A 24,907-nucleotide genomic window follows, 5' to 3' on the forward strand; every position below is an offset into this window, starting at 1 on the left:
TACTATGACCTCTTGTGAGTTTCATTTGAGCTTCTAAGCTTCATCACTTTTGAAATTGTCTTGCTGGAAATTAAATATGTGGATTAAGAAGGGCTTGTATGGTTTCGAACACTGGCGGGTGACATTGGTGAGATCCTGGTGAGTGGGGATTTATTTTCCTTTCTTCAATGTATTTGTTGTCATGCGTATGGATGAAGGAGTGGTGTTTACTGACGTAGGTAGGGTATGGGAACCAATGTAAATAAACCAATGATGCACCACATTACGGTTAATGTTTGGGCATTTGCAAGGCAGTTGTGGCAGGATCTAGCTCATACTGGTGAATAGCACTTGGATACTGCAGCATTGTTGATATCTGAGCAGATACTCTACAACTTGTGCTTACTCATTTTTGGTGGCATATTATTTGTTTGTGCAAATACTGAAACCTGCAGCAGTCCATGTTGAGGACCTGGGACAAGTTAAATTTGTTTCTCAGGTGGACATATTGCTCATCATTGTCCATGTTAGGCCTGGTGCTTGAAGGCAGGGAATGATCTTTGTGAGGTGCAGCATGAATAATCCAGACTCTGCCAAAGGGCAAGGACATGGTTACAAAGGATTCATTGGTCTTGTGATTGAGCCATCCTCAATACAATTTGTACGTGGCAAGACCCGATCACAAGAGCTGCTGCTCGGCTTGAATCATGCTTATTCTTTGGGGCTCATTGACTCCACAGAGGATGGTGCGTTCTTGGAATTTGTAGGTTGTGCGTTGGAGTGACATTTGCCTGTAGCTTCCTGGGAATGGATTGAGTAAGGCAATGATTCAAATGAATGATGAAGTTGAATGACAAAACAGGACCAAATGGTCTTCTCCTTTTTCTTAAGTTCTTCCATAATCTAACCAATAGGGTAAACATTTTAAGAGGCTGAATAGCCTACTTCTGTTTCTCTGGAGGTAGTGAAAAGGAGCTTGCATTTCTCTTTGCTCTTCTTAATGATGCTAGAGTAGTGACCAGTATTTAAAAAAAAATGTGGTAAACCTTCCTAGGAAATGTCTGATCTAGTAGTAGAAAGCTGAGCTAGTTGTGCACCAGATGGACTTGGGTTTGTGTCCATTGAACTTAGCAGAATAACAGTAGGAGGAGCAACATTGATGGAAGGTGATGAAGATCTTGTAGGGAAAGAGAGCATGAAAGGTTTCAGAGAGGAAGTGGTGAAGAAAATCTGCTGCTGCAAAGATGTAGAACCATGATGGTTTGCAGCACAAAGTCCATTCATCCCATTGATGTCTGTGTTTTGTTAAATCAGCCCCACACTCTGCTTTATATGTTCTTCTGCTTACATTCTTGACTTTTAAGGTACAATGCTTTCCAACATAACCATGTTGCAGGGCAAAACATTGTTTGCTCCGTAGTCAAGCACAACTTTAAGTTCATACCTTCAGAACCAGAGGAAATAGACTTCCATATTTTTATCAAATATGTTAATTATTTTAAAAAACAGCTTGTCTCTTGTCCTTCTCAATACTACTGAAAATAGCCCTTGTCCAACTAATCTCTTCACAGATAAACAGTTTTTCATGCATACTGAATGTACGCAGTACTTGATCCGTGTTCTTCGCATAACATGACATTGAACTGTACAAAAGACTTATATTTGTGATTTATCCAATGTTTTAAAGACATTTATTGTGTCATTACTGTTTTTTAACCTTGCCCTCAGCTTCGTCTATTCATCTTAATCTTCATTATTTCTCTATTACATATTCACTCAAATGTTTTATTTTCTTACAAAATATATTATTTCACACATAACAGTAGAAAAGTATACACACCATCTATCTGCTTATATCTTCTCAAAGATATTCCTAGCTCTCTAAGCTGTTTGTCCTTCTTCATCCTTTCATTGGTACTAAATTATTTATTGTTTGTTTATATATGTACTTGGTGTGTGCAAGTATAAGTGGATCAAATGCTGCTTTCTCTGCAGTCTGACCAGCACAATTTTATTCTACCTCTTATTACTATAGAGTAGCCAATTGTTTATCTGTGGTGTTACATTTTCTCTTGCACCATCAACCTGAATCTTACTAACATGCCACTTCTATGACACCTTCATCAACATCTACTTAAAATTCATACATGAATCAACTAGATTTGCTTTATCTATTCATTTAGTCATTTCAAAGAAACTATTGGCTATGATTATCTGAAGAAAAACTGCCAGTTCCACATTGTGTTTGCTGTAATTTTGCCAAACCATTCTCTCTCACTGGTCTCAGAAGAGGTTGCAAACTTCCTGCATTTTTCTAGCACTTACACCAGTGATTCTTCCCATTGAAACTAGTGCCAGCATAGATCTGCTGCAAGAATAGTGACTGCATTCATTTGAATGGATACCAATGACTGTAAGGACCTTAATGAATATTAGGTGATTTACATTTTGTTTTTAAGATAATTGAGTTGATCGAATCATTTTGAAGTATTTTTGTTACTTTAAATGTTTAATGTTTTCTATTTATTACTGATTTGACTAATGTTTTAATGATTTTTATATTTGTAATTGTTAGAGTTATTCTGAAACTTTCAAAGACTTTGATACTTTGGCAGCTTGCTATACCAGAGAGCAGGGTTATTAAGATTTATTTTGGCACTGATACTTGGGCAAGACTTGCTCTTGGCAGCCACGTGATGGGACATCTTTTGAGAGGCCCCTGAGCTAAGCAGGGCTTTGGTGATCAGGAAGAGGTGTCATGTGACTAGAAGGCAGCAAATGTGGTAACTTTATTCAAGAAGGTAGCAGGCATAAATCAGGTGCACTGAGTCCTTGTTATTTACAAGGAATAGGGTCTTCTGCAGATAACAAAAAAATACAGATACCACTAAGGCTACTAACAGTGATGCTTAGGAGTAATCACAAGATCACAAGACAAGGGAGCAGAAGTAGGCCATTCGGCCCATCGAGTCTGCTCCAAAGAAAAGGGGAAAAAAAAGAAAAAGAATGAGAATTTGGGGGGGGGGAGCTATTCTACCCCAATTTCCAGCCTTATCCCCATATCCCTTGTTACCTTGACTAATTAGATATCTATCTCCTCCTTAAATGCCTCTAGTGATCTAGCCTCCACTGCTGTACGTGGCAAGGAATTCCATAAATTTACTACCCTCTGGCTAAAGAAATTTCTCCTCATCTCTGTTTTAAACCTGTACCCTCTAATTCTAAGATTGTGCTCTCTGGTCCTGGACTCACCCACCAAGGGAAACAGCTTGGCCACATCTACTCTGTCCAGTCTTTTCAACATTTTAAATGTTTCTATGAGGTCCCCTCTCATTCTTCTGTACTCCAGTGAGTACAGTCCAAGAGCCAACAAATGCTTATCATATGTAAGCCCTTTCATTCCGGGAATCAACCTTGTAAATCTCCTCTGAACTCTCTCCAACATCAGCACATCCTTCCTAAGATATGGGGCCCAAAACTGTACACAGTATTCCAAATGAGGCCTCACTAGTGCTCCGTAGAGCCTCAACAACACTTCCTTACTTTTATACACTACACCTCTCGAAATGAATGCCAACATAGCATTCGTTTTCTTTACCACCGATCCAACCTGGTGGTTAACCTTTAGGGTATCCTGAACGAGTACCTCCAAGTCCCTTTGTACTTCTGTACTTTGAATTTTCTCCCCTTCTAGATAATAATCTGCCCATTTATTTCTGTTTCCAAAGTGTACAACTGCACATTTCTCAACATTGAATCTCATCTGCCATTTCCTTGCCCATTCTCTTAAACTATCTAGGTCTCTCTGCAACCTACCTGTCTCCTCAATATTCTCTACTCCTCCACCTATCTTGGTGTCATCCACAAACTTAGCCACAAAACCATTTACTCCCTCATCCAAATCGTTAATGTACAGGGTAAAAAGAAGCGGCCCCAACACCGACCCCTGCGGAACACCACTAGTAACCGGTAGCCAACCAGAACAGGATCCTTTTATTCCCACCCTTTGCTTTCTGCCAACCAGCCAATGCTCCACCCAATCTGTTATCCTACCTATAAATCCATGACCTCTCATCTTATTAATCAGTGTCTTGTGCGGCACCTTGTTGAAGGCCTTTTCTGAAGGACTAAATACACAACATCTACCGCCTCTCCTTTATCCACCCTACCTGAGCTTTCTTCAAAAAACTCCAATAGGTTGGTCAGGCATGATCTTCCCTTCACGAAACCATGTTGGCTTGGACCGATCTTGCCTTGCACCTCTAGGTATTCCATGACCTCATCCTTGAGGATTGATTCAAATAATTTTCCCACCACCGACGTCAGACTAATAGGTCTGTAATTTCCTTTATGCTGCCTCCCACCTTTCTTATACAGCAGAACTACATTTGCGACCCTCCAGTCCTCCGGAACCATGCCAGAGTCTATCGATTCCTGGAAAATTATCACCAATGCCTCCGCTATCTCTGAAGCCACCTCCTTCAGAATCCAGGGATGCACCTCATCTGGTCCGGGAGACTCATCAGTCTTTAGTCCATTTAGCTTTCCGAGCACCTTCTCTCTAGTAATCTTAACTGAACTCAGTTCCATCCCTTGAGACCCCTGACTAACCGGTATATTGCTGATGTCCTCCACAGTGAAGACCGATGCAAAATACTCATTTAGTTCCTCTGCCATCTCTTTATTATCCATTATAATCTCTCCCGCACCATTATCGATTGGTCCTATATCAACCCGTGTCTCTCTTTTACTCCTTATATATTTAAAAAAACTCTTAGTATCCTTTCGAATGTTATCTGCCAACTTCCGTTCATGATTCATCTTTTCTTTCCTAATGACCTTCTTAGTTTCTTTCTGCAGGTTTTTAAAAGTTTCCCAGTCTTCTGTTTTCCCACTAATTTTTGCTTCCTTGTATGCCCTCCCTTTTGCTTTTATTTTAGCCTTCACCTCTCTCGTTATCCACATTTGTGCCTTTTTTCCATTCAAAACCTTTTTTTTTGGAATATATCTTGCGTTTTCCTTATTTCTTGTAGAAATTCAATCCATTTCTGCTCCGCCGTCCCTCCAGCTAGCTTACTCTTCCAATCAATTTGGGCCAGCTCATCTCTCATGCCACAGTAATTTCCTTTGTTCCACTGAAATATCGATACACCAGTTATCAGCTTCTCCTTCTCAAATTTAAAACTGAACTCAATCATATTGTGATCACTAGTTCCTAATGGTTCCTTTACCTCTAGTTCCCTAATCACCTCTGGTTCGTTACACAGCACCCAATCCAAAACAGCCGATCCCCTGGTGGGCTCATCAACAAGTTGCTCCAAAAAGCTGTCCCATAGACATTCCACAAACTCACTCTCCTGAGATCTACTGCCTTGCTGGATTTCCCAGTCCACCTTCATGTTAAAATCCCCCATAATTATCTTAATGTTGTCACTCTGGCACGCTTTTTCTATTTCTAACTGCAGCTTATAGTCCACTTCCTGACTGCTATTAGGGGGCCTATATATAACTGCTACTATTCTCCTTTTACCCTTGCTATTTCTTAGCTCCACCCATAAGGATTCCACCTCTTCTGACCCAATGTCCTTCCTTTCTATTGATTTTATATCATTACTAACCATCATGGCCACACCACCCCCTCTGCCTACCCGCCTATCCTTCCTACACACTGTGTACCCTGGGACATTGAGTTCCCAATCAACCCCTCCATAGATACAACTCTTAAGTAAATTTCAGCTCGTATGTTTGAGCTTATCCATCTACAAATCTACCCATTCCTGATCCCCGTGTTCTTGATCTTGACCCTGGCTCTGACCACAAGCCCAGACCCCAGTGTTCCTGCCTTTGACTCCACTCTGGCCACAGACCTGGCCCACACTCTAGACTGCAGTTCCTGCCACAAATCTACCCACGTTCCTGACCCTCGGTGTTCCCAACCCTGGCTTGGCTGAATACTGGTTGTTGGTATCTCACCACTTGCCAGCATGAGAACAATTGCAATCCATCTCATGGCAAATGGGATTCACCGGACACCACAGGAGAGGGCCCTCGAAGTATACTCAGTGTTTACTAACACCCCCAGCAATACACAGCCAACTTCATGGGTATATGGATCTGTGGATAATAAGTCAGCAGATAATCAGGAGTCATTATCATTACAGGTAATCACTGATAGAGAAATTATTGGAAACAATTCTGAAGGACAGGATGAATCTGTAGTTAGAGAGGCAACGAATAATCAAGAGCTAAAAACAAACTGCTAGAGGAACTCAACAGGTCAAGCTGTATCTGTGAAGCAAAAGGAATTGTCACTGTTTCAGATTGAGACCCTGCATCGAGACCCTGAACCTTTTGCCCCAGATCCAGCACCTGCAGTCTCATGTGTCTCTAAGGATAGTCAGGATGACTTTAAGGGGGAGTCTAGTCCGACTGATTTGATTGAATTTTTCAGAGGTAACAAAGCTTCTCAATGAGGGCTGTGTGGCTGGTGTTACCTTCAACCACAAGTCCATCAGGCAGTGGTCAGCACGGAACATCCTGCAGACACCGCAGGAGAAGGACTCAACGGATACTGTGGGGTGGTTCGCTGAGCAGACTGTCCAGACCATCTGGCAGAATGCCTCATCACCAGAACTCACCAACAAGCACCAAGACCTCACTTGGCTGGTGGTGAGAGGGGCCCTCCCAGTCAGATCCTTCCTGCATGGACGAAACATAAGTTCCAGCGCGCGCTGCCTCTGCGAGGACTGCGCTGGGGAGGAGACGGTCGCCCACCTCTTTGCAGGCTGTGGGTTTGCAAGGAGGGTGTGGCAAAAGATGCAAGGGTCCTTGTCACGTTTCATGCCCAGCAGCTGTGTGATCTACAGGCTGTTCCCGGGGACGGACACACAGACAGAGGTCAACTGCTGGAAGGTCATCAACTCAGTGAAAGACGCCCTTTGCTCTGCCTGAAACTTGTTGGTCTCCCAGCACTGCGAGATGTCCGTAGAGGAATGCTGCTGACTGGCACATTCCAGGCTGCAGGAGTATGTACTGAGGGACGCACTGAAGCTAGGTGCAGCCAACGCGAGGACTCGGTGGGGAAGGACTAGAGTTTAGTGTTCTTCTGCCACTGGAGAGGGAGGGGCGGGGTCAGGCGAGAAGGCCCCTTATGTATTGTAAATATGGGATTGGGGTAGCACCACAGGGAGCCACACGAGTGGCATCGGTGCTGTGTTTTTTATACACTAATGATTGATCCAAACACGAATGTAAAGGTTTGCACTGTTTTATTGTTGTATATAGTTTTTTTTATGATGATTAAAGTTTATTTTGGAATAAAAAGAATCTATATTAATTTCAGTCACCTTTGATAAGGTCCCTCCATAGAAGATTGGTCCAAAATGTAAGAGCCCATAGAATTTAGTGCATTTTGGGAAACTGGATCCAAAATTGGTTTGGTGAGAGGAGGCAGAGGGTGATAGTCAAGGTTTGTGTTTTGTGTTTGGAAGTCCGTGACCAACAGTATACCTCAGAGATCAGTGCTGGGACCCCTGCTGTTTGTTATATATTCACATTTAGATTGTTAATTTACAAGAGGTATGAGAGGTAAATTTGTGGATGATACGAAAATTAGTGATGTTTATGTTATTGAGTAGTCCTGCTACAGAATGATATTGATGAATTGGTAAGATAGGCAGAACAACGGCAGATGGAATTTAATCCTGAAACGTGAGGTGATGCATCTTGGGAGGACTAATAAGGCTGGGATACACATACTGAATGGGAGGGCCCGAGGAATTAGGAACAAAAGGAACTTGATGTACATATCTAAGAATCCCTGACAGCAGCAGCGCAGTTAAGAAGACATAGGGTTAAAAAGGCATACAGAATGCTTGCCCACATTAGCCAAGGCACAGAATATAAGAGGGGGGAGGCACATAAAGCATTAGTTAGGCCACACCTGGTGCACTGTGTTCAGTTCTATATGCCACACTTTAGGACGGATGTGATTGCACTGGAGAAGGTACAGAGGAGGTTCACCAGGATGTTGCCTGGATCGGAGGACATGAGTTATGGGGAGATTGGATAGGCTGGGCTTGTTTTCCCTGGAGTGACAGAGGCTGACAGTGGACCTGACAGACTCAGATTATGAGAGGTGTAGAGAGTCAAAATCTTTCTCCCATGGTAGAGATATAAAAAAAAAAGGTTTAGGATGAAATGAAAGAGTTTAAAAACCAAAAATCTGAGGGATACATTTTGTTTTACACAGAATGGTTGGTATCTGGAACTCATTACCAGAGGAGGTCAGAGTCATACAGAGATAAAGCATGGAGACAGGCCCTTTGGTCCAGTGAACCCACGTTGACCATCAACCACCCATTTTACACTAATCCTACATTAATTCCATTTTTTTATTCTCCCCACATTCTCTTCAACTCTCCATAGATTCTACCACTTGCCTACACACTAGGGTAATTTACAGTGGACAATTATCCTACTAACTTGCATGTCTTTGGCATGTGGGTGGAAACAGCAGCATGTGGAGGAAACCCATGCAGTCACAGAGAGAACATGCAAACTCCACACAGACAGCACCAAAGGTCTGGATTGAACCTGGGTCTCTGGCACTATGATGCAGCAGGTTTACTAGCTGTGCCACTCTGATGCCCTCTCTGGTGATGGAGACTGAAACAATTGCTATGTTTAAGAGGCATTTAGACAGTCAATTAAATAGGCAAAACTTTAGAAGAATGCGGTCATAATGTTGCGGCTCATATTTAAACTTTGGTGACGAACAAAAGGGTCAGCAATGAGCATGATGTGCCAAAGGGCTCATTTCTGTGTTGTGTGTGACTCTCCGACTTGGATGTTGTCAGGGGTGGAAAGTTTCCGTTATGAAGAGAGACTGAATAGGCTGGCTTTGTTTTCTTAGAGCAAAGGAGGCTGAGGGAGGACCTGATTGAGGGATACAAAATTCAGAGGGGAATGGATAGGGTTGACTGTGAGCAACATTTCCCCTTAAAACTTTATAACTTTATTTACATTACGGTAACAGGCCTTTCCGGCCCAACGAGTCCAGGCCGACCATTTAGACCCATGTTAACCTATCTGTACGTCTTTGGAATGTGGGAGGAAACTGGAGCACCTGGAGGAAACCCACGCAGACATGGGGAGAACGTACAAACTCCTTGCAGACAACGATGGGAATTGAACCCCGATCGCTGGTGCTGTAATAGTGTCATGCTAACCGCTACACTACCGTGCCTTAGCAGAGGTGTTTTTAACCAAAGGACATAGGTTTATGGTAAAGAGGAAGAAATAATGAAGGGATTTAAGGAAGATTTTGAAAGTCGGATGAAATCTGGAATGCACTGCCTGAGGGGATGATAGAGATGGAGACAGATATACTCACAACATTTTTTAAGCATTTAGGCGAGCACTTGAAATGCCGTAGCATGGAATAGTATAGGTAGTTGCTTGACAGTCAAAGATGCAGCTTGACACTATCTCTGTGATTGGGATGGCTTCTGGGAGCAAGTAGATTTAGCAAGCAGATGAGCATTGAGCCACTGTTTTTCAATGCAACTTGATTACAAATCTTCGGCATCCAATCTTGTGTAGTAGATACATTTCCAAATATTTACTGAGTGACGTACAAGGCCAATAAACTAGATTATTTTGGAGTTTATAGTTTGTAGGAAAGGAATGTGTGTGTTAAACAAGGTTGGATGCCATAGATTTTGGAGTTTAAAGATGTTGTGTTTGGAGAAAGGGATTGTACTAGAGTAAGAGGATACAGGTAATGAAGGATGAGAACATAAGAAGTAGAAGCAGGAGTTGCCCAATAAGCCCTTTATGAATGTTGTGCCATTTCAATTAGACCATAGCTGATATTTTACCTCAGTGTTGCTTTCTTGTACCTACCCCTTACCTCTTGATTCCCAAAATATCCAAAAGTTCATCAATTTCATTTGAGTTATTGATGTAGATTATGAGTAGCTGGGACCTTACCACGCAGTCCTGCAGTGCCCCACTAGTCACAGTCTCTCATCACTAAAATTACCTGTTTTATTTTCTAAGTCTGTTTCTGTCCATTAACCAATCCTCAGTACACACTATTATAATACCCTCAATCCCATATGCTCTAATTTTCTTTAATATCTTTTTGTGTGGCATCCTACAAAAGCCCTTATGAGATTCCAAATATGCAATATTCACTGGTGCCCCCTTTTGTGATTTGCAACCTCAAAAAAACTGTAGGTCAAAAATAAATCCACGTTGGCTCTGCCCAATCATATTATTGTCTTACACTTCCTTCACAGTAGATTCCAGTAATTTCCCTCTTACTAAGGAAATGGTTGGACAAAGCTTAGACAAAGAGAGTGGAACCATGGGATTAGTGAGGCGAGGAGAGGCTGTGCACATGGTCAAGAATAAGGGATGGAGTTAGAGAATAGAAGGACTATGAATGAGGAGAAAAGAGACCAAAGGCAACCAGGATGATCTAGAACAAGACCAGAGGTTAAAGGAAAATGTATGATTTAATCTCTGGGAGGCTTTGAGTTTGACACAAATGTAGGTTGGGGATGGGGGATTTGGTCTTGGTGGGTGTAAGAGACAGTAAAAAAAAAAGGGGAGAGATGAGATGAGTGTCACGCCTACATGGGATTTTTAGTTATAGAAATCCAAATGGTTATGTTGCAGGGATCAATACTTGGCCTCAAATGGACTTAGTGCTTTTGATGTGATGAAGTTTCATGCTACTGTGTTGCCAGCCAATTCTTATCTGCGGAAACATTTGCTCAAGATTCAGAAGCATCTCTTGGCATTGCTGGAAGAGTATTTACCTTCACCTTGATTACTCATCTGCTGGTGACTGGTCCTTAGTACACAGAGAACAGTTTTTATCAGTGTTTTATACTGATTAAAAACTGTTCTGTATGTACCGTGGATCAGCCACCAGCACAAGGTCAATCAGCATGAAGGAAAAAATACTCTTACACCAACAATGAGTCCTGAGGCAAATATTTCTGCAGCTAAGGGGAGGCTGTCAATAGCATTAGCACGAAGCTCCATCGCTTAGAAATATGAGTTGGGGTTAAGATCAGGTGATGTATCACAAGAAACATATGAACTTAGGAACTAGGAGCAGGAATACACCGTGTAGTTCCTTGAACTTGCTCTGCTGTTTGATATGATCATGGCTCATTTGGTCTTGGCCTCAGTTCCACTTTATTACCTTTTCCATAATCCTTGACTCTCTTTTGCTGCCTGGTACTGAGCTGGTATAACAGTACATGACGTCACGCTTACACCAGCATGGTTAATGGTGATGCATGGCACATGATCTACAAATGTCATTCACGCATGTTTTGATGGCACTTCTAAATTGTTTTTTCTGTGATCTGCAAATGACTTGGGCTATTTGTGCAGAAGCAGGCTTTCATGAAGCAGTTTGAGGCATGCTTCAGTATAAAAGGGGTTATTGGACCAGGCCCCTGGCTATCTTTTTCAGCACACGGATCCTTACTACTTTATTGACAAAATACTAACAGCCAGCCTTCATTTGACCTGTGGCTTCTTGCCATCAGAAAATACTTTCTGCTCATACTGCTGAGGTTCAAATACAGAATCATCAAATACTAAACCAGAATTGCTGGTAAATATATAAGATTATGAGAACATAGTTTTGTGCCTCAAAAGGTGTACAAACTGATGATGCTACTTGCACAGTAGATTAGGCTTTGCATATTTTGTACACACAGTGCCCTTACCTTTATGTGTTCTACTGCAGAGATAGCAGAGAAAATTGTGTAGGTTTCATGTTGTGGGGAGTTTTGTGGGGTTGGCGGGGGAGGTAGTATAGTCATAGTTAGAAAAAAGCCCAGGTGTGGGGTAGGGAGGGTTGCAGTTTCAGTCGGGGAATATTGGAATTGTAACTTCAAGGGTTTGTTTGGGCATTCAGGCAATCATATGGGGGGTGTGGAGCAGACAGTGGGGTCTGGTCATGGATAGTGGGGGAAGGAGCAGGGAAGAGATTTCCAACCAGGGTATGTAGGGGAAGGGTGTTCGTGGTGGCAGTGAGGGGTAAGTAGAAAACTTGAAGGGGGGGGGATGCTGTGGGCTGCTGACAAGAGGATCCACTACTGAACACAACAGCTAGTTGCCTAGTCCAATAGCTTCGGAAGCCTGCTTTGTGAAGGCCTGCTTCTGCAGGAGTGGTTCATACCATTTGCAAGTCGCACAAAGACCATTGAAGATGCAAGAAAGGCTGACCAATGAATTTGTAAGTGCCATCAAAGCGTGCATGGGCTGTCATTTGATGTCACCACACAAGTCCAGACTCTACAGGTAGAACCTTGATCCAATGTGATATGCAATGAAATCTGTGCAATTAGTAGCTCTCACTTAAATTCCTTGAGTTCACGAAGAAGAAAGTTGCCTTACAAAATATAAGCAATGTTTAGATCTGTCAGTTTTCCATTGGGTTTCTGGAATAATTTTTCCAAATCATCTAATGCTCCCAGATCCTATTGTGCTTAGGCCTTTTAGACAGTTAAAGTTGTTACATTTGTTCTCTTCTTTCTTACATTCTCCAACAAAATGTCCAACTGATTATTGTTAAAGGCTGATGCAATGTAGCATAGCAGTAGTGGTCTGGATTAAATCCACCCAGTTTAGCAGTAAAACAAAAATGTTATTTTTTTTAACAATGCTAAACTATTTGTCATTGTGTTTGAAGAGCAATCCTCCTATCTGTGGAATGCAACAAGGTCAGAGTTATGAGTAACTTTACAGTTAGTTTAATGTTCTGGAATTTTACTTGAATTGGGTGGAGGGGAAGATGGGGAAAATTTCTTAGACATTCTGTAAGAGAATTGTGTGGAAATTTGCCTATTGATTTTTTTTTGGCAGGAAGTTGATTTGTGCACGTTACAAAGGATATATTATGCATCGTCATAAAAGGATATATGTTCAATGGGCTGAATGGCCTTTTTGCTGTACTCTCGGAAAGTTGTAACAGAACAGGCTGTCAATAAATCATGGCCAGCAGTATGGGCTTTGTCGCAATGGTTTGTCAACCTCTAATAGTGCTGACTGTCTATGTAATGATTTGTGATTCTGTTAGTTTAAATATGAGCCACAAAGACAACCAAACTATGCTAAAGCAAGTTTCTTGGGTTTCCTTTGATTCTCTTCCTTTTTAAAAGCACTTTAATAACTATTTTTTTGAAGGTATGTAAATTAATGTCTTATTTGGTATATAAAAAATAATAGTATGAGGTTCTCTTAATAAAGGATATTACACACATGCAATGATTAACTCTATAATGAACATAGGCAGGCCTTTGCATTAGTGCATACATGGGAAAAATTTTGAGACAAACGATGAGTATTATTTAAGAGAGATTTTAATATTTTCTAACCTTTTTTTAAAAGAGTTGATAGTTTTAAACAGTGATTTTTTTTTCATTGATGATATTTGTTAGTTCCTGGCAGGTACTTGTCTTGAGGTGTTGCCAACTACAGGCTTGCCTGCTTTACTATTGGCATTTGCTGCATTCTATCTGTTCCCAGCATGATTATAGACCAGGATGTGTGTGGCTAGCAGATCCATGGGGGGATGGTATGAAGAAAAAAGTTGAGTTAGTTTGTAATGTGTGGATACAGTGAAATCTTGTTAATGCATCCCAAAGGTGCAGAGCTCCTTGAATCGTGATGTTTATTTCATTGATGTTGCATCTATAAAGAGATGCAGGAGTAACCAAGTACAGCTTACTAATGATTTTGGCCTTAACTGTGGGCCTTATTCATTGTGTGCAGGCTTTCCTTATCAGAGAATTAAGGCATCATTTCTCTCGTTATGAATGAACATAAACATACCCAATTCTGAGGTTCCTCTCATTTTTCTTTCCTGCTAAGAACATAATGTTTTCCAAGATTTGCATTATAAGATGCTCTCACCTTCGTGTGCAGTTGCAATGCTAAACACGAGGAATTTACAGACTGATGTAGCCATCATACATTTCCATGAATGTCATCAATCACCTCCCACTGTCAGAGAAAAGTATTTAAACAAGTGATATTACTATATCTGTTGTTTTGTGACAGACCTTGTTCTTCCTTTGCAGTACTCCTGAAACATCTCTCTCTAATTCATATTGCTTCTATTTATGGTTGGCAGAATTTCACAGTTAAAGTAACAAAGGGAATAGTCTAACAACATTTTATTCCATTAACTTTAATGCAACTAGTGGACGATATTCTTGCTCACATTTGGCACTACCAACCAGGATAAATTTATACGCTGTAACTTCCTTCAGTAACAGTTGCTCATTGTGTCTAATGTAAATTTCCCTCCAGAAGTGGTTTCATTTTGAAGTCCTTTAGGACTACCATATTTTATATCAATATCAAGGCCATTCTGTTCCTTTTGTATTTGTACAACCATTTGACTCCGCCAGTCCATGCTGGTTTAATGCTGCATCTGAGCCTTTCCCATCTTTCTTCATCTTAACCTCTGCGTCTATTCCCTTCACTCTCGTTTGCTTGTCCAACCTCCCTTTAAATGCATCTAAACCATTTGCCTCACCCACCTTCTGTTGGAGGCGAGTTTGCATTCTCACCACCTTTTCAGTAAAGATGTTCCTTCTGAACTCCCCATTAGGATTCTTGGTGACTTCTTGTATTGATGGCCTTCAAGTTTGTTCTACTCCACAAATGGAAACTTTCTCTCTGTACTCACTCTATCAAAACCTTTTATTACTTTGTAGACCTCTTCTAAGTCTCCCCTCTGCCTTTTTTCTCAGGAGAAAAGAGGTGTAGTCTTTTCCTTCTTTCCTGATGTTCATACTCTTTTATTTCTGGTATTATCTTTGTAAAACTTGCCTGCACCTGTTCAGTGCCTCTATGTCCTTAATGTCGTGCTTTACTCTGTGCACTCCAAATATGATTTGACACAGTGTTATTATAACTTAACTTTCAAATTCTGTTCTTCTGGAGGTACTCCCTTGTGCTTGGTTGCATTTTTTTATGGCTTTGAAGGTCTGTGGCATGGCTTCAATGATTTGTGTATTTGTATTTTGAGATATCTTCTTCCCTTTCCCCACTAGATTCATACCTGCCAAGTAATAAATGATCTCCATGTTCTGCTCATCAAAATATACTACTTTATATTTGTCTTTGTTGAACTTCATTTGCCAATTATTTGCTCATCATGCAAGTTTATCAATGTTGTACTATAGTTCTTATTTCTTATCAATGTCAAATATGTCACTATGATTGCTGGCAGCTCACTAAAACTTATGTAATATATATGACTTTGTGAATTCAGATATGTGCTTTAACCAACTTTAGATCAAATTTGAATGGTCATAGTGCCTGAGACTTGATTCATGGGGTTGCTCATGAGGTCTGTTACCCCTTTTCCTCAAAAATTTGTCTTAGTATTCCCAATATACCACCGTTGTCCATTGCTCACACTTCAGCGACCACTTAATTATTTACCTGGATTACCATAATTTAGAAGCATAATTAGCTGGGAAACACTTATTGAAAATAATTAACCTTTTGTTTAACCAGAATATGTATTCATTTTTTCTCATCTCCAGGAATGACTGAGCAGTTCACAGAATGTTATATACTTGTGCCTCTTTTATAATGGTTTAGCAAATCCTGTGAAATAGAAATGTTAATATTTAAATGAAAATTATTTCTAGATTATTGATTATGAGTAGTTGTGCATGTAAAAGGAATTAGGATCTTTTAAATGCAGAATAATCATATTTGTGTCTTTCTGTAAATCAATATAATAATAATTCACAATTCCTCTATTTTGTTATTATGTTCAATTTGTTTACTGCATATCTTGTGTCTCTGCACTGTGAAAATATTGATATTATTTATTAATATGATATAACCTCTAAAACTGTTTGTCTTTCTTAACCCCCCCAGGCTGTCAGTGCTTGACTGTCACTTTCCCAGAGTTACCTCTAAGGTTTCAGCTCTGTCTAGACCGTCACCCACAGACCCACCTAGGCAATCTTTTTCATGTTTCAAATGGATAGTTCTTATTGTACATTTAACAGTTCCTATCATTTATTAGTTTTGTATTTCATTTCCACAGAAAAATTTTAGTTTCACAATGATAGACTGTTTTCAAATCTGTCAATGATTGAACTAAAATTTGCTTGCTCAAAAATGAAATGTTATAGCCTAGAATAATCCTTGTGCTTTTTTTTTAGGCACTTATTGCACAAAATTCTGCAGTAGATCATGCTCACAAACAGGTGTTCTAGGTGAAATTGCACCAATTGTGAAATTGGATCAGGCACTTCAATGTATGATCCATGTTAGTGCACCTGACTTTTTTTCCTGGTGATGGTATTACTTGCCTAATGCAACTTAAGCTAATATTGATGTATATTGGAGCACACAGTTCCAACCCACAATTGTCATAGAACAGAATCAGTAGAACTAGGAGTAACAAGTGTAATTGGAAGGAAAATAAATTGTACATGTCTCAGGAATCTTTGGTAACATTGCTTGTGATAATGAGATAAATGGCTTTTTTTTTCTACCTAATGCTGTCCTGAGTCCAGAATTGTCCTGGATAAAGCATGCCTTTGCACCATATCTGGCTTTATAATTCTTGAAGTAATAAGTTGGTTATTGGACCAACATAAACTTGACTATTCCAATGGAGGAGCCAGTAGATTGGCATACAGCAGGAGCAGGACCCTTTCTGATGTATTGAGACTTAGATGAACATGGTCTGCCGTTGCTAGCTGATTGGGAATGGCCCTGGAGTTGTGACGGGGCTGGGTTTACTCCAGAGGAGGTTGAGTGGCTGGAGAATTGGGGAGAAGCCACTGGTGAAGACAACAGAGAGGGAGTGGATGGAATTTGGGAATTGGACAGGAGGCGGGGGAATGTCACGGGGAGGAAGGGAAGGAGAGGATTAAGGGAGTGGGGCGAGGAAGGGGAACAAAGAAATATCTTTTGGGAGAGCATGTGCATGAGTAAAATGCAGCTACATGTGGATTGAATTTGACCAATCATCTGTGTGTTGAATTTTTGCAGCAGAGCCTGGTCTCCAATCGTCTTGGATCTCCTTGTGATTACATTGAGATCTTGTTCTGTCGAGACCATATGATAACTTGTGTGTAACAGCGATTCCACATTAAAACATATCACTTACAGTCATCATACGTTCTGTGAAAGTAAGTCATCATCAAACCCAAGGGACTGCCTAAAGAAGAAGCAGACACTAGTAGTCAGTTGGGGAAGTCCAGATGATGCATAAAATTCCCTTGCATCCTGTTTTGCAGGTCCACCTACGCTGATAATAATACATGATGAATCCCTTGTCCGGTTAGTTAAATGGCTTGCCACAACATTTCTACATTTCTTGATGTACAACATCTCACTAAATGAACTCGTACTTCTACATAAAATACACTTTGCTGTGAGGATCTCCACTCTGCAAGTATAAAGGTCACTCTGACAGAGCAGAATACAGGAAAGAAGAAAGCAGCCAAAGTAAACATTGGTCACTTAAAAGGTGACAGTGGAATTAATATTTGGAAATGGAGAAACGGTAGACATTCTTAAAAAAAATTACTCTGCATTAGTTTTCATGGTGAGAGATGCTAAAAATATTCCAGCAATAATAGATAACCACAGGTCTGTAGGGAGAGAGACACTTATAATAATACTGTCTATCACTAGAACAAAATATAAGGCAAACAAATGGGGCTAACGACAAATAAGTCCCCTGGATCTGCTAACCTGCATTCCAGGGCCTTAAAGGAAATGGTTGCAGAGGTGGTGAATGCTTTGGCTGTTAGCTACCAAAATTCCCCTGATCCTAGAGTGATCCCAGAGGATTGGAAAATCACAAGTGTAATGACTCTATTCAAGGAAGAGCAGAAAGCAGAAAACCACAGGTTATTTAGCTTAACATCTGTCATTGGGGAAAATGCTGGAATCCATTATCAAGGATTGAATAGCAATATATTTTAAAAAAATCATAAGACAATCAAGCAGAGTCAAAATGCTTTTAAGAAAGAGAAATTGTAGTTGACAATTTTTCTTTGATGTTATAACAAACAGGGTAAATAAAGGGGAACCAATAAATGCGGTGTATTTGGATTTCAGAAGGCATTCAGTAAGGTGTCATATAAAAATATTCTGCACAAGATGCGAGGTTACAAGGTGGGTGTGATATATTGGCATGAATAGGGGATGGCTAATTAACAGAAAACGGAGAGCTATGATAAATGTATCATTTTCAGATCAGCAATCAATAACTAGTGGGTGCTGGGGCCTCAGCTATTTACAATCCTTATTAATGATTTGGACGAAGGGATGAGTTTACTGTAAATCAATTTGTTGATGAATAAAAGAGAGGTGGTTTACCAAGCCGTGAGAAGGACAGGGGTATTAACAGGTTATGTAGGTGGAGGAGAAATTAACAGATGGAGTATAATATGGGATAATGTGAGATCTGTTCCTGGGGTGGGCATAATAAGAGAGTTAAGCAGGTTGAGCTTATGAATGTGAATCATTTGCCTAGAGGCTGGGTAGACACAGGATGTTTTCGCCTAGTGGGTGATATCTAGAACGAGGCATAGTTTCAGAATAAGGGTCAACATTTAAGATGAAAATGAGGAGGAACTTTGTCTCGTAGGTTTGTGATCCATTGGAGTTCTTACCTTAAAACACTAAGGAGGCAGAGTCATTGCATTTATTCAAGGCAGAGGTCAATAGACATTTGAAATACAGGGAAGGCAGACAGTGGGGAAGATAGTGTTGAGGCTAAGATTGCATCAGCCATGATCTTGCTGAATGATGATTTTATTGAATGAAAGAACAGGCTCAAAGGGTTGATTAGCCTACTAATGCTACTTTTTCTAGTGTTCTTGTAATGTGTGTTGCTGCTGTTGTCTTCCACGAGGAGTTTACCTTTAAGGACTGATGCCCTTCTTTGATTATTGTGGAACAATGAATTGAGAGCTTTGCTAAATGGGATGAGGTCATATCAGGAATTGTCTGGGTTCTGTTTCAGTACTCATTTCACTCCACATTTTGGCCAATTTTACATTTTTTGAGTAGGGGCTAACTGTGCGAACCACCCATATAGTAGTGCATAAATATAAATAAAACCCTATTTGTAGGAAATGTTTCCCGTTCAATAGCTGAAAAGATAAGCCATACATTTCTACCGTATACTTTTTGCACCATCAATTTAATTGATTCTATTCCGGTCTTCTGAAACAGTGTTGGGATTTAAGGTCATACCATTGGTTTGTAGGTGACAGAATATAATTATTGTGTCAACATTTTGTTGCATATAAACATAAGAAGTAGGAGTAGGCCACTCGATCCCTTATCCTGCTCCACAATTTAATAAGATCTTGACAAATCTCATTGTAACCTTAGCTCTGTATTCTTGTCTAGCCACAGTAACCTTTCACCTGTTTGCTTATTATGTATGTATCTGTCTCTGCCTTAAAAATATTCAAAGGCTCGTCTTCCACTCGTCTTTGAGAAAAAGAGTTCCAAGGGCTTGCAACCCCCGAGAGGAAAAAAGTCATCTCCTCTCTCTTAAATGAATTACTCCTTATTTTTAAAACCACAACCCCCTAGTTCTAGATCTTCCCACAAGAGGAAACATCCACTCCATACACATCTTATCAAGATCCCCAGGGGCTCATATACTTCAATCGTCCTCTCTCACTACTCCAGTGGATACAAGCCTAGCCAGTCCAACCTTTCCTCATGAGAGACCCCATCCACTCCAGGTGTTAGTCCAGCAGATATCAAGGAGACTTCTCTGACTTATGATGAGGCATTGAATTGCTCCACTTTAGAACCATTCTAAAGCAAATTTCATGTCCTCCCAAGTCTCTATAATTGAAAATCCAAAAAAATTGCATATGCGAGAAATCTTTGACCTGAAACATTAACCCTATTCTCTTTCCACAGACGCTGCCTGATTTGCCAATAATTTTGTAGCATTTTTTGTCTTTAAGTCACTTTAATTCTCCACATCATTCCCACTCTGATTTCCTTGATTTGGCCTCCTACACTGTTCTAACAATGTAAGCTCAAAGAACTGTATTTTCCAATTTGGCACTGTGCAGCCCTTGGGACTCGGTGTTGAATTCGCCATATTTAGTCTGTCCACCATTCCAGTTTTGTATCTCGCTATTCTAGCCACTCATTTTCTTTCCTCTTTTTCAAATTTATTTCTCTCCTCCTGCTTACACTCCCCAGATATGCATTTTGTTATGCGCTGTCCTTTGTCATCTTCTTTCAACTGGTACAGCCATCTCCTGGTCTTTACCCAATCACAGACTTTCCCTTTTGTTCTTGCCACACCACCCCTTTCTATACCACTTGTTTCATTTTTACCTTCTGCCAATGAAAGATCATTGACCTGAAATGTTAACTCGATTTCTCTCTCCATAGATGATCTCTGACTTGCTGAACATTTCTAGTATATCCAATTTTTATTTCAGATTTCTGGCATCTGCAGTATTTGACTTTTAGATTTCTTTTATTCAATTAAACTTATTTCCAAATTCTTTTTGAGGGGACGGAAGGGATTTGAGTGGACAAATGTGGTAATGGGTGGAGCAGTAGATGTAATAACATTATTGCTTTTGGTCCATGTGTAACAGAAGTTATTGAAGTGTACTGAAAGTCAGATGGAAAACAGCAGTGTGGGTTGAAGTTACAAGTTGCATCATGCCAACCAATAAGATAAATTTCTTCTCCAACACAAACTCGAGTTTCCTTCTGCTAGCTGACCTACCCAGGTTCCTGAGTCAGCAACACTAATTTTAAATTACTTATCCATGGCTTTGTGCCTTTCTATTTGCTTTAACCTCTTGCAGCCCTACACATCTCCACAAACATTGTATTACGTCACCGTAGGTTTTTCTGATTTCCTTTACCTTCCCTTTGGTGGTTGTGCCTTTTGCTGATTTGCTCTAAGTTCTGGAATTTTTTTCCTTTATCTCTCTATCCATCTGCTTCTTTCCTCTTGCATGATGCTCCTTAAAGCTCACCTCTTTGATCAAACTTTTGGTCACAGATCCCAATATCTCCTTGCATGGCTCAGTGTCATATTTTGTCTGGTGGCAATCCTCTAAAGCTCTATGGGATAGTTCCTTCTATGTTAGAGGCACAATATAAATAGTTCATGTTAGTCTCAGTTAATAATGATCAGATTTTCTTTACATGGCACTATGGACGGAAATAAGAGAACTATGTCATGGGAACATGAAAGCACTTTGATAATTGCTGTAAGTACACCAATTTGCTTAATAAACAGGGATTGAGTTGAATAGTACGTTAATTTGATCACCTCCATGATAGGGATCCAGTCACAAACAGCAAGTAATGAGCTTGCTTGAGGATCAAAGGACAAGAATCTCTCGGTGGCCATACATCTTGCATTGCCTCTGTAAATTCTTGGGTATGCAAAATCATGTGCTTTGGTTTTAAGATATTTCAGCCCGAGGCAATAATGATACTTCATTGCAGACTTGTTTCACTGACAGAACCGAGCAGTTTTGAAGAGAGTAATATCACATGAATCCATGTCATAAACATGAAGGGCTGATTTAACTATTATAATTGATTTCTCATGATAGGCATTTATTAAAACAGGATGATAAGGACAAACTTTAAAAGCAAATTTCTCAGACTTTGCACAGTATAATAAAGTGCACATATATTCAAACAACAGCCGGTCATCCTGGTGACATTAATAGAAAGGTATGTAACTGTAGGATTTCCAGATGAAGTGTGTGGGTGGCTAGCAAGCATTTAGCTACCAGACATCCTTTTTTTAATAAACAAAGCATTCATCGCTACATCTCTCTTACCTGTATTCTTTCAGGGCTGACTGTGTGACAGTGAACACAGTAAAAATAGGATTGTGACAATGAGATGGGAAGTATTTTCTCCCATTTTTGTCATAAGAAATGAGGACATAAAGTACTTGCACTCCATTTCTCTGTTTCTTTGTTGGAGGAATTAATACTCGTAAAAGCAATCACCTCGGCAGTACTCTGGGAACACATTAACTTTATTCGCCCTGTTACATTGCCACCAATACTTTTAAGATTCTGTTTTTTCAAAGCAATACAAAATTGAACTAAGGGACTCGAGGGATATTTCTGCACAGGATCAAGTGCCAACCAACTGAGCAAAAATAAAATATGTGAAGGGTGTTTAATATTTGAATAGATAGACTGGCGGGAAGAGATCAATCATTTTAAAATCTGTGATTTACTGTACAGTTAGAATTGGTATTATTGAGGCAATGATGAATTTAAAGATGATCATTATTAAAGAGATGTTATCTTTTTCTAATTTTATACAGATTGTATTTCAGAATGGACAGAATCTACATGAGCTATTGCTAATATAAGTCAGTGTTAACTGTTGATTCTTTGAAAATACAATTTCAGTGTAGCAAAATGCATTTTAAAATTCTAAAAATGGTGACATATTTATAATTACACAACCTTTACCTGAATTATGAAATCAGCCCTTGTTCAGTAAGCTAACTGTGGGGTACATTGTGATCACTTTAATAATATAGTATGATTAATTTAAGTACTGTATCAAGGGAATTCAATGACTAAAGTAATCCTTAGGTGCATCGCTTATCATCGTACACACCTGCAAGTTCATTATTGTTTTTTATGAGGTGAGATAGGACTGTAATCATTGCTGTGGAACTATTGCATTTAAAGAAATGGGCCATGGCATTATTGTGTTATGTTGGGATATAAATCATTTTTACAACAAAATAATATTTTAAATCTATTTGGAACTGTATACTTAATACAAAAGTGTGTGCATGTTTGGGTTTGTGTACATTCATTTGTGCTTGTGCAGGCTAAAGAGAGAGAGAGAGGAAGGAGACTACATACCCTGCAAGGGCAAAGCTGTTAAGCATTTAAAACTGTTTAACAAAAATACCATTTTATAATATTTTGAAGAGATTTTGTTTTACATCACACACCAGTGACTGTGTTATTTAAGTTAACACCTGTTTGATTTTTTTTTCCCTTAGACCCAACCTAGAAGATTGAATTTGGGTTAAGCAAGCACCTATGCTGAAGTGCCAATGTGTCAATGCACACCACTGCTTACTTCGGGTTTACACAAGATTCACAGCTGTATATGGGACTGAAGACCACTTGATTGCACAGCTCTTCAGTGCAGTTGTGGAAACAATTTAGGTGCTCGTCAATGTAATTTTACAGGTATTTTTTCTACCCGTTATTATAAGTGCAGAAACGGGAAACAAAGTGTAGCTTGCTCTTGATTGATAATGTTGTTGGGAAGGAAACCCTGGATAAGGACAGAATCTTTTTAGATAGACCAAAGAGTTCATGGAATGTAGATCTCTTGAACTTCACGATATTTGTTTCTCTGTGAAATGGGCTTCAGAGCATTTTGGCTCTCAAAAAACAAAACGAGGGAAGAACCATGGTCCACGTTGCACCAAAGGATAAACTGGTTTTAGGTTACATTGATTGGAATATTGCACACTGATAAAACAAAGCCACTCAACAGGGAAAGACGTTTAGTGTTCTGTGGCTCATCTTATGATGTGTCATGTTTTTAATTGCTTTCCAAAATGTATCTTTGCTTCATTTGTTGCATGAGAAATAACAATTTCCAGTCCAGCTTATGTAAAACGAACACTTCCCTGTCACTTGCAATAACAGTTAACTTCATTTAAATTTTTATTTTACTCATAGGTACTTGTAGTGTGAGTATACCAGTGTCATTATGAGTGTCCTAATGATTGAAGCCTTTTGTGGGGGTTCCCACAAACAGCTGATTGACCTACTTCAAGAGGAGATTGAGGGATGTTCCGTCTTTACCTTAACAGCTAAAAAGTGGCATTGGAGATCCCGTACTGCTGCACTATATTTCACGCAGACCATACCACCCAGTGACAATTACAGGTATGTGAGCAAAGAGGAGGTCTGTAACTCCCTAATTACCTTGTAGGTGGTTATTATGTGGAATAGCCAGGTAATTCACTCTACATTTTACAACACTATTAACCTTTTCTTTGGTATTAATGTAGTGCTAAGGGTTTTATACTCAAATCTGCCACATCTAATGCACGTGCCACAAAAGTATTCAAATGTCATTACCTTAGTATAATAGGAAGCTGTTTACTTCTATTGCATTTTTGATGTAGAAAGGCACATCATTGATAACCCATTCTAAAAACTGCTCAGTTGAAAACTCCCTCTTAATTGAATTTTAAACACTTTTTTATGTTGTTTACTCTGGGTACTCTATTTATTGATTTACAAACCAGATATTTCAGGAATGCTGATGACGTCATATGGGAACAAATTCAGCGTGGATATCGAGCCTGACCTTGTCGGAAAGCTGAATTAATATATGCAATTGAAATCACAAGATTCTTGAAGACCCCTGGGTTAATGACTAAGTCATTTGTTGTTAATTTAGCTCCCCTATGCTGTAGGGCTGAGGCATTCTCCCTTCATGTGATGATGTAATCAGAATATACTGCTTAAATGAAAAACACCACAGTAAAATAAAAAGAGCAAAAATACGGAGGAAATGTTTCCTTCTGATGTACATTAATAGCATTATTTCTCAATGATCAATTTCAAATCATCAAAAAATTACAACTTGGAATGACCACATCATAATTGGTGGTTTTGTTGTGAATGTAATGACACATCAACTACCTGAGCATATTAGCCATCACTCTGTTCCATGATGCATCCCCATTTGTAAAAACGTGGACTGATATCCCAATAATTCAATCCCATAAATTTTAAAATGGATACATGATAGCATCAAATTTTGGCTGTCCATGTTAACTATAACATTTTTTAAAATCTATATTTGTGGTGGCATTTGCTCT

The 24,907-nt window shown here is 39.7% G+C and overlaps 1 protein-coding gene across 2 annotated transcripts in view; it reads left to right on the forward strand.

Moving 5' to 3' along the window:
- gtdc1 (glycosyltransferase-like domain containing 1) overlaps positions 1 to 24,907 on the forward strand; it is a 263,179-nt gene that overhangs the window by 43,681 nt on the left and 194,591 nt on the right. For both annotated transcript variants that reach the window (XM_052017227.1, XM_052017221.1), the window contains exons 2-3: positions 23,060 to 23,252; positions 23,754 to 23,963. In XM_052017227.1, the coding sequence (XP_051873187.1) occupies positions 23,785 to 23,963 (179 nt within the window). In that variant the 5' untranslated portion in view covers positions 23,060 to 23,252; positions 23,754 to 23,784. The remainder of the gene's footprint in view (positions 1 to 23,059; positions 23,253 to 23,753; positions 23,964 to 24,907) is intronic.

Source organism: Pristis pectinata, chromosome 1 (genome assembly GCF_009764475.1).
Source record: "Pristis pectinata isolate sPriPec2 chromosome 1, sPriPec2.1.pri, whole genome shotgun sequence".
In the NCBI taxonomy this organism is placed as follows: domain Eukaryota; kingdom Metazoa; phylum Chordata; class Chondrichthyes; order Rhinopristiformes; family Pristidae; genus Pristis; species Pristis pectinata.